At 43.9% G+C, this 11,099-nt stretch overlaps 1 protein-coding gene across 1 annotated transcript in view; it reads right to left on the reverse strand.

Moving 5' to 3' along the window:
- LOC122946788 (complement factor B-like) overlaps positions 1-3,088 on the reverse strand; it is a 70,066-nt gene extending 66,978 nt beyond the window's left edge. The window contains exon 1 of the mRNA XM_044306598.1: positions 2,955-3,088. Within this exon, the coding sequence (XP_044162533.1) occupies positions 2,955-3,009 (55 nt within the window). The 5' untranslated portion in view covers positions 3,010-3,088. The remainder of the gene's footprint in view (positions 1-2,954) is intronic.
- Between the last annotated feature and the right edge of the window lie 8,011 nt (positions 3,089-11,099).

The following is an 11,099-nucleotide window of genomic DNA, read 5'->3' on the forward strand; positions in this document are numbered from 1 at the left end:
CTATTTAATCTAAAAGATTCCAAAATTCCTTCTTCGGGTCAGAGCTCGGTGTGGTGACGCATGGCTCCAAATCCCAGGTTCCCGTTTACATAGCGATATATGGTGGTCACATGGTAAAATACTCTGGTGCAGAGCTCCCTGTATAGGATGTATACAGCGCCCCCTGAACTAAATAAATCCATATGCATGCAGAATTTGAAGAATTTTAATCCAAGCAAATAGAAACTGAGCTGCAGTACCCGGCATGGCCACTAGATGATGGATGGAGCCTTTTGCTTCTGGCTCAATCTACTGGGATGGGACCCCGCTGTCTGACATTGATAACCTATTGGGAGGATAGGTCTTCACTATCTAAAAGGTGGAAAATCCCTTGGTTTCTCATGCACAGCTCAAATATTAGTTCCCTACGATGCTCACACAATACAGCCATTCAGTGCCTAAAAAATACCACCATGTAATGCCTAAATAATAATGCTATATAGTAGCTAAATAATGTCCACCTAAAGTATTACATAGGCATGATATAATTCTATATCATGCCTATGTAATACTGCCAAATAGTTCCCACATAATACTGCCATATAGAATGTGCATAAACCTTTCATATATATTCTATACAATACTGCCACTCACTGCTCAACTAAAAATGTCTCAAAAAGGTTTTAAATAATACCATCACGTAATTCTTGAATAATATTGCCGTTAAATATCCCAAAAATACTGCATAAGTCATATATTTCCCACACAATACTGCCACCCACTAAGTAAGCCAAAAGCATTCGGAGATTACTGCTATATAATGCCTAACGTGGATCGTGTCCACATAACATTGCCATATGTTTCCCACACAACACTGCCAGTCACTGTTCAAACAAAAATGCCCCAAAACAAGTGTTCACATAATACCGCCATACAATGCCTAACGTGTGAATCCAAAAACTGAAAAGAAATTAAAATATAATTTTTGCCTTTTTATTCTTTTTTTAAATTTGTGACAAACACATCTCCTGGCCCAAGAAATCATTTTCTTCTGGCTAGATTAACCCATTATGGTATGGCGGTTATTGCAATGATTTTGCAATATGTGAATACACTCTTAAGGCCTCTTTCACACTCCGTTTTTTTTTTTCCGTTTTGCGGGCCGTTTTTTGCATTTCGTTTACGGTCCGTATACGGAACCGTTTATTTCAATGGTTCCGCAAAAAAAAATGAATGTACTCCGTATGCATTCCGTTTCCATATTTCCGTTATTCCGTTCTGTTGAAAGATAGAACATGTCCTATTATTGCCCGCAAATCACGTTCCGTGGCTCCATTCAAGTCAATGGGTCTGCAAAAAAAACTGAACACATACGGAAATGCATCCGTATGTCTTCCGTATCCGTTCCTGGTTCCGTTTTTGCGGAACCATCTATTGAAAATGTTATGCCCAGCCCAATTTTTTCTATGTAACTACTGTATATGCCATACGGAAAAACGGAACGGAAACAAAAAAATTTAACAACGGATCCGTGAAAAACGGACCGCAAAACACTGAAATAGCCATACAGTAGTGTGAAAGAGGCCTAAGCCGAATGCACACGGCTGTGTTTCACGGCCCTGAGCGGTCCGTTGTATCCCGGCCTGGAGAGTAGGAGCGCACGGCGTCATTGGTTGATATGACGCCGTGCGCTTCATGCCGCCACTGCACTACAGTAATACACTCAGTATGATCTATACCAGTGTATTACTGTAGTGCAGCGGCGGCATGAGGCGCACAGCGTCATAGCAACTAATGACGCCGTGCGCTCCTGCTATCAGCAGGAATCCAGGCCGGGTTACCACGGCCGTGTGCATTCGGCTTTAGGGTGCATTCACACGACCGTAAGTGTTCTGCGGTCTGCATTTTTCAGACCGCACATGGACAACGCTATATAGAAAATTCCTATTTTTGTCCGGACAAGAATAGGACATGCGCTATATTGTTTGCGGGACCGCGGAACATAACAAAGGATGTGGACAGCACACGGTGTTCTGTCCACATCTTTTGCGGCCCAATTGTAATGAATGGGTCCGCACCCGTTGCACAAAATTGCAGAACAAATGCGGACCCAGAATTACGGTCGTGTGATTGCACCCTTAGGCCTTGTGTGACTGCCTGTTCTGACCATTGGGGACCGCAATTTGCCATCCCAATGCACGGGCACCATCCGTGCAGTTACCGCAGACGGATCCAGACCCATTTAACTTGAATGGGTTCGTATCCATCCGCACCGCCGAAAAAAAATAGAATGGGTCCACATTCGTGATATGGTGTTCACACCGCCGGTGCCCGTATATTGCGGACCCTCTGGGTTTGCGGCCGGGCAACGGCCTTACGTATATTCAGGACATTTCAAATGGATAAAATACAACAGGCAAACGACAAAGCCTCACATTCCTTATGTCCAGGTCTATTTCCTATCATGTACTGTAAAGGCCCTTTCATTTTTGTCACTTTTCTTACCTCTAGACCAGGGGTAGGCAACCTCCGGCACTCCAGGTGTTGGAAAACTACAACTCCCAGCATGCATACTTACTCTTTTCTTCTCCAAACTCCATATAAATGAATGGAGCATGCTGGGAATTGTAGTTTTACAGCAGCTGGAGAGCCGAAGGTTGCTGACCGCTGGTCTAGACTATCAAATATTCTGAATTACCTGATGGTTACTGAAAACAATATCTTGTAGGGGTAGATAATCATTAAGAAAGAAAGCTGAATATATTTCTAGTTATATATATATATATATATATATATATTGTATTCTGTGCTGGGTTATCAGATGCTCACTATAGGTTTAATGGAGATCTGCAGATGGAGCGTTCCCTTTTGTCAGATAAAACTCTGCCCTTGCTATAAGGCATTTCTTGCTGCCATAAAGCCTGCTCCATCTGTAAACCCCCATCCTTCTCCTGCTGGGATCTCCTGGTACTTACGTGCCATTTGGCTGAGGAGAATCAGAGGTAACATCTTGTAGCGGTTGTCTCCCATACACGTCCTTCTGCTTCCCTCTCCTCCTGTGATCTGAGCCTCGCTGAGGGATCGTTGCTGTGTATATAGCTGGGGCTGAGGACAAGTGAATTCCTGTAAATGAGAGAATAAACATTTGGGTTTCACAATAGGTATTTGCAGAGAGGAGGAGCCGGCCATGTTACCCAATTCCACAGAAAATGGGGAAGTTCCTCCTAATTTACTTTGAAATTCTTAGAGATTTGCAGGCAAGGGGTTATCAAAACAGTATAATGAATATATATTCTTTTCATATAAATTTATTTATTTTTATATCATTAAAACTACCTGCCTAAAATTGAGGACTGTAGGTCCCCCTCGCTCCATTTAAACAGCTCTGACTAGTGATTAGTCGATCGTTTAGTTCTGCACCGACGAGCGCCTGTCCCCGCCGGTGAAGACGCTACTCCTGCCGCTTGACTTTCGGCTGCGACAATCTCATGCCTGCGCCTGGGTAGCAGCGCAAGCACAGAGGCTCTGCTTCAGAGCAGCGACCCAAAAGTATAGCAGAGTCACTGCTCCAGTAGCGTAAGCAGAGCCTCTGAGCATGCGCTGCTACTCGGAGCAGCAGCAGAGGCACAAGATTGTCAGGGCCGGACGGGATATCAGGTCCTGTCAATCAAGCGGCAGGAGGAACGTCTACACCTGGAGGGTGCACAGCTCTGGTTGATGAGACAAATCGATTTGTACAAAGCCATTCACTCAACTCTAGCTCTGACCCGTCGAGGCTTGGACTCCACAAGACATCTCTCTCCTGTGGTAGCTTACACCATGCATTTTATATGTATGTTGTGCATTTTATTAACTGTACTTTATGTGTATGTTGTGATATATATCCTGTTCATTTGCACTGTATTTGCGAGGCTCTAAGGATTAATGAATACTGAGAGACTTTTGGGACTTTGAATGAGAAGCTGGTCATTTTCCAAAACTATCACATGTTTTGGAGGGAAAAAGCCAGACTTGTTTAATATCAAAACCAGACCGACTGACCTTTTGAATGACCTGTTGTTGTGTCTGGAAACGTGTTTTTGTCTGAAAAAACTTCTGTGTCATTGCCATTGAAGTTATAATGTAAGTCTATGAGAGATGGAAAGTGTAATAATGTATCTGTATGTGCTGATTTTGTCGACTCCACCCCTCCCACTAGAAGGTTCCAGTCTAGCTAGAAATGAGCCCCTAGTGTTCTGCAATTAGGTAACAGTGCTCAAAAGAGGGGACTACTATTGAGGGGGCCAGACTATTGAGTGACCAGAAGAAGACACTGAGACAGGGATACTCTGCCACGGACCCTGGATCACCAGCCTTTGACCAGGGTACCAGCCTTCTGAAGAGAGAGAGGGACAAGCTAGATTCGGCCTTTCCTCAGCATCAAACCCTTCTTCTGCCAGGGAGGAGACTGGAGAAGCCGGCCCAATGCCTCGCCTGTATTGTTTGGCACCTGAATACTTCCAGTAAAGAGGCATCCCTGGTCAACTGCAGGCCCTGACCCATTGGGGTGCACCACGCCTTACCATCCCTTCCAGAGAGCAGCAACACATGGTGACACCTCAACGTGTTTGGGTCTATCCAGTATAGCTTTGGAGCCACCCAAAACCCGGCCACTGCACCATATAGAGAAATACCTATTTAAGTCTGATAAATTGCTTGGTGAGGCCAAGGATCAGACTTGTGCTTCCAGCACATTTTACAGATGCTCAATTGGATTAAGATCTAGGAAATTTGGAGAGAAACGCAACCCTTTGAACTTTTTGTCATGTTCCTCAGACCATTCCAGTGTGGCTGGGGTATTATCTTGCTGATAGAGACCACTGCCATTAGAGAGCACCACTGCCATAAAGGGGAGAACTTGCCTGTACAATGTTCAGGTATGTAGGTACTTCCATATGGTGGTACAGGTGATACATTAATATGGTACCAGGACGCAAGGTTTTCCAGAAGAACCTTGCCCAGATAATCACACTGCCTCTGCCAGCTAGTCTTCTTCCTATAGTGCGTCCTGGTGCCATCTCTTCTCCAGGTGCACATGGGCCCAACACATCATCTAAGCTGATCCATCAGACCAGGCCATCTTCTTCCCATAGTCTACCTGGTGCCATCTCTTCCTCAAATGGGCCAGTTGTCCAGTTCAGATGCCAACACATCCATTGTAGATGCTGTAGGTGGTGTACAGACGTCAACATGGGCACTATGGTCTGCAGCTGCAAAGCCCCTTCTTCCACAATCGGCTATACAGTCGCTCTTCTGTAGTATCAGACCAGGCAGGTGCCATTGTAATGAGAAAGTCAATGTTTTTTATGTCACTATTCAGTACTTCTAATGTTCTGGCTGCTCACAATCACAATATGTACTTATATTGTTTTTATAAATATCTAGTTACTGCCCTCCCCCCCCCCCCCACCCCCACCAGGGGCATCTGGAGGTACCCACAATGTTAATGATTAAAGTGAGGCATTTGGAATTTGCATAATATTAGGTTTCGATTGCAGATCACTTTGCACCTTGTTACGTTAGATGTTGCATATAATCCCGGTCTTGGCATCCCAGAGTCTGCAGCTGCTCTGCCCTGGTGTAGCGTGGGCTGATTGTGTTGTGTACTGAGGTTTCCCCGGGTAGCTAAGCCAACCAGTATTGATAATAAAATTAAGTGGCCATTGTTCCCTTGTTTTCACATAGTGATTTCCTGATGAGCTCAAACTGAATTGACTTGACTCCTATCAGTGACCTCTGTGGCCACAATGGGTTAAGGAGGGAGAGGTTCCCTTCATACTTTGGAATGAATGCCTTCAGCTTTTTTCACTTGCAGCCAGAACTTCCCCTCCCCGACCCTCTGATCTCCAGTCATTTTTTGCTAGTTTCCTTCTGATGGACTTTCCCTTCTGTGCAATCAATTCTCAGCCAAACAAGTTTCCCGACTTGCACCAGACCTTAAAATGGGAGATAGACATGTAACATGGCATACGCAGTGTTATAAATTCCAATTCTGGCAGTGGACCACCACCCATGGTTGGAAGGGATCCAGCCCCAAACTGCTTTCTCTGACTGCATACCTGCTAAAAGAAGAAAAAAAAACTATGGAAAAGTGAAAAACGCTAAATGCAACTTAAGATGTGTTACACAGATGCTGAGTTTTACTGAGGGCACGACCTACAGGGGGCGGACATGCTGCGCCAGGGATGCAGCCACCTGTGCCCAAGTACCCTGTAGCTGAATGGGCCACAGTGCCATCCTATTTACTGATTACGACCGCGGTCTGCGGTCTTCATTAGTGATGACCATGTAGTTTTGCGCCCGCATTCCTGGTGTAGCACGGCTGCGCTATGTGGTCATAAGCTGGAGCGCCACAATAAATTCCCTGCATCATGATGATCATCGTCGAAGGGAAAGATCCAAAGGTTAACAAAATGGATGATGAAATCTCAGCAACAACTAGGAAGAGTGACCCTAGAGATCCTGATGATGTGAGTAATCAGAGGAGGGAAGCAACTGGAAAATCTAGGAAGGAACGTAGTCCATGTAGTCCACTCTGTAATCCTGCAGTGCTGATCAAGAGGGAATCAACACCACGATGACCACGACCATGATGTAGCTCAAAATTGTATTCAGTATATAAAAAATAGGATTATTGACAATATTAATATTAAATAGGATAATACATTTGAGCAATAAAAACATTTCTACGTAAGTTCAGCAAAGAAAGCACACCAACAAAAAGTGTATATTGAAAAAAAAAAAGAAAGTATATTATATACAGAGTCAATTGCACAACATTAATAGTGATAAGACGCAAATAAACCAATTACCATAATATAAAAGAAAACCACGCTAAGCAATAAAACTGATATTTAACAAACCATAACCCAGCCTATATATGTGGGACAGAAAAACAATTAAATCACAAAACTATTTCACAAATTCCTGGCCAAAGAATCCTAGACATAAATCACAAAAACAAAACCTGTTGACCACAACAACATCACACGGCCTAATAACAATGCATAATAACCATTCAGTAATGTAGAATCCTTGAGTTGGAGCTACCAGAATAAGGTTCCTTTTTTGAGCTCTCGGGCCCTCTCCCCCAGGGAAGATCTCTCTGACCTGACCCTTTTTGGATCTTGGAACGCACTCCCCCTCCCATCAGCAAATATTTCCTACTTCAAAGGTGGGTTTTGATCTCTGTGTGTTCCCTCCCAATATGCACCAGGAGAATAAAAGGTGTCACATTTTCCCACACCGTGCATATTATGACAACTCTATTCTCCCTTCATTTGCACATTGTGATGAGATGACACTGATGAGAGACATCACAATACAATCTAGTATTCGTATTTAAATGAGAGTCCATCTGCCATCAGGATGCCTTAGAAATGTAAATGACTGTAAACTCTACTGTAGACATCCTGATTAACAATAGTGATGGACGAACATCGGCAATCAAATGTTCGCGAACCACAAGTTCGCGGCGGGCCCCATTCACTTTAATGGCAGGCAAACCTGGAAAACATTCAGGTCATATTTGCAGCCACCAAATAATTACTAGAAGTGCACAAACAGTCCAACAACATGGACAGTGACATGCTAGAGGGGGGTCAATGACAAAAATTCACACAAAAAATATATATTTTAATCAGCGGCCATTTTTATGCATCTTGAAGGCAAATTCTCAAAAATGGACTCTTTTTATTTTAGGCCACGGGAGTACAGGCCCTAAAAATGAGGCATTCAGCTGACATAAAAGAACAAGTGATTATGTGGCTCGAGGTACATTATGTGGTCAATGGATAAAAAATTTACTGTAGCCCACTGGAGTACAGGCCCCAAACATTAGCAATGCACCGTACAGAAAAGATCAAGTGATTATGTGGCTGGAGGTACATTAGGCGGTCAGCGTATAACAATTTTACTGTAGCCCACTGGAGTACAGGCCCCAGAAATTATGCATTTACCGCACAGAAAAGATCAAGTGATTATGTGGCTGGAGGTATATTAGACGGTCATTGGATATTAATTTTACTGCAGGTCAGTGGACTACAGGCCCCAAACATTAGGCATTCACCGCACAGAAAAGGCCTTTTATGCCGCTGTATTTACATAAGACAGGGACCATTTTTTGTTCTGGGTGGTGTGTGGGCTACAAGAGAATTTAGACTAGAACCTTCAGAATCACAGGTGCATATCCATGAAGCAAACATGATAAAAAAAAAACAAGATGGCTGCACACCATTATACATACAAACAATAGAGCTCAGAAATAGGGGTCATTCTAGATAAAAGTGGTACAATACCGACTATAAATGCGTTAATGCAAGCTCTTACTGCACATATTTGCGCAAATATATATTTTGAGCAAATATGTGCGCTAAGAGCTTCCATTAACTCATTTATAGTTGGTATTGTACCACTTTTATCAAGAATGACCCCTATGTCTAAGCTCTATTGTTTGTATGTACAGTCCTGATCAAAAGTTTAAGACCACTTGAAAAACGTTTAAGACCATCCCCAAAAAATCACATTCAGCATGGCTGGATCTTAACAAGGTTCCAAGTATAGCTTCAACATGCAACAAGAAGAAATGGGAGTGAGACAAAACATTATTTGAGCATTCAATTTAATGAAAACAACTGAATAAACTGAAACAGGCTGTTTTTCAGCTGATCAAAAGTTTAGGACCACACCTCCAAAAAAAAAACTAAATCCCCCCAAAACATGAAATCCAACTTCCAAACATGACCTCAGTAATGAGTAGCTCCGCCGTTATTGTTTATCACTTCAAAAATTAGTTTCAGCATGCTTGATGCAAGCGTTTCCATGAGGTGAGTTGGAACATTTCTCCAAGTGGTGAAGACAGTCGCACAAAGGCCATCTACTGTCTGGAACTTTTGTCCATTTTTGTAAACTTCCCTTGCCACCCATCCCCAAGGGTTCTCAATTGGATTTAGATCAGGGGAACACGCAGGATGGGCCAAAAGAGTGATGGTATTCTCCTGGAAGAAGTCCCTTGTCCTGCGGGCATTGTGTACTGTAGCATTGTCCTGTTGAAAAACCCAGTCGTTACCACACAGACGAGGGCCCTCAGTCATGAGGAATGCTCTCTGCAACATCTGGACATAGCCAGCGGCCGTTTGACGCCCCTGCACTTCCTGAAGCTCCATTGTTCCACTGAAGGAAAAAGCACCTCAGACCATTATGGCGCCCCCTCCACTGTGGCGCGTAGAAAAATATTTCAGGTGGGATCTGCTTGTCATGCCAGTAACGTTGGAAACCATCAGGACCATCTGGTTACATTTTTTCTCATCAGAGAATAAAACTTTCTTCCACCTTTGAATGTCCCATGTTTGGTGCTCTCTTGCAAAGTCCAAAAGAGCAGTTCTGTGGCGTTCAAGGAGACAAGGTCTTTAAAGATGTTTTTTTGTTTTTGAAGCCCTTCAGTCTCAGATGCCGTCTGATGGTTTTGGGGCTGCAGTCAGCACCAGTAAGGGCCTTAATTTGGGTCGAGGATTGTCCAGTGTCTTGACGGACAGCCAATTGGATCCTCCGGCTCAGTGCTTATAAAAAAAAATTGGGTCTTCCACTTGACTTTTTTGTTCCATAACCCTCAGGATCATTTAAGAATTTAAGGGGTGGGGGTTTGTCCATGTGCTGAGACGTCTCAATTGGCTGTTCTGTCCCACCTGATGGATGTGTCATGGGTCAAAGTTCGGCACAATGTAAAAGAATATGGCGCCAGCGGACATCGCCATATGTTCGAATGTTCGGCGAACCGCGAACTAGCAAAGTTCGCAGCAAAACGACCGTCGGACGAACCGCGAGGCGATCTCTAATTAACAATACAGAAGGCTTCTCTACAACAATTGACCCCAAGAATATTAATTAGAAAACCTTTTTATCTGTTATATAAATGACTCTACAAATCTGATATAGTTCACTCAATTCATTAAATTATAACTCAACCCATAAGACCTTTTATACTGTATGACCATATCTTACAAATATATAAAAAATCTGTATATATTCAGGAATACCAAACAATATCCAGTAATCTAATACAGATATCTTGTAATGTTATGGTCTTCTACAGGAGAATCCTATATAAGGGCAGGTTAGGATAGAGGAGAACATTCTGGATATATCATTTTGTGTGGTATTTCTTTTTGAGAAGCTGCTGTCAGGACTCAATGAGAAAGCCATGGGTTCTTTCTCCCCTCCCACACATAGACAAAGCCTGTGAGTCCTGTTTCCTTTGAAATCCTGTGAGCCCTGCTTCCCCCTCCCACATAGAGAAGGCCTGGGGTCCTGCTTCCCCGGCCACACATAGAGGAAGGCTGTGAGTCCTGTTTCCCCTTGAAACACATAGAGGAAGCATGTGAGTCCTGTTCCCCTGCACACACATAGAAATATGCCAGTCCTGCTTGCCCAGTCCATTCATAGAGAAATTCTGTGAGTATTCCTTCCCCACTGATAGAGAATGCCTGAGTCTTGCATCTTCTGCACACAGAGAAAGCCTAAGTCCTGCTCCCCCTGCACATACACAGAGAAAGTCTGTGAGTCCTGCTTGCCCAGTCCACTCATAAACTCTATGAGTCCTTCTTCCCTACTGATAAAGCCTGTTAGTCCTGCTTCCTGTGAACAGAGAGAAAGCCTAAGTCTTGCAAGGGGCCCATACATGGAGAAAGCCTGTGAGTCCTGCTTCCCCTGCACACACACACACAGAGAAGGCCTGTGGGTCCTGCCTCCACTGCACACACATGGTGAAAGCCTGTGAGTGCTGCTTCCTCATAGATAAAGCCAGTGAGACCTACTTTCCCTGCATATACACAGAGAAGGCCTGTGAGTCCTGCTTCCCCTGCACCCACACACACACACACACACACACAGAGAGAGAACGCCTGTGGGTCCTGCCTCCTCTGCACACACATGGTGAAAGCCCATTAGTCCTGCTTCCTCATAGAGAAAGCTTGTGAGTCCTGCTTCCCCTCTATGCAGACATTAATAGATGGCTAATACAAACTCTGTGCAGGCAGGGAAACAGGACTCACAGGCTTTCTCCATGCGTTCAGCTTTTAACATGG

The sequence above is a fragment of the Bufo gargarizans genome, chromosome 9, assembly GCF_014858855.1.
Source record: "Bufo gargarizans isolate SCDJY-AF-19 chromosome 9, ASM1485885v1, whole genome shotgun sequence".
NCBI classification, from domain to species: Eukaryota; Metazoa; Chordata; class Amphibia; order Anura; family Bufonidae; genus Bufo; species Bufo gargarizans.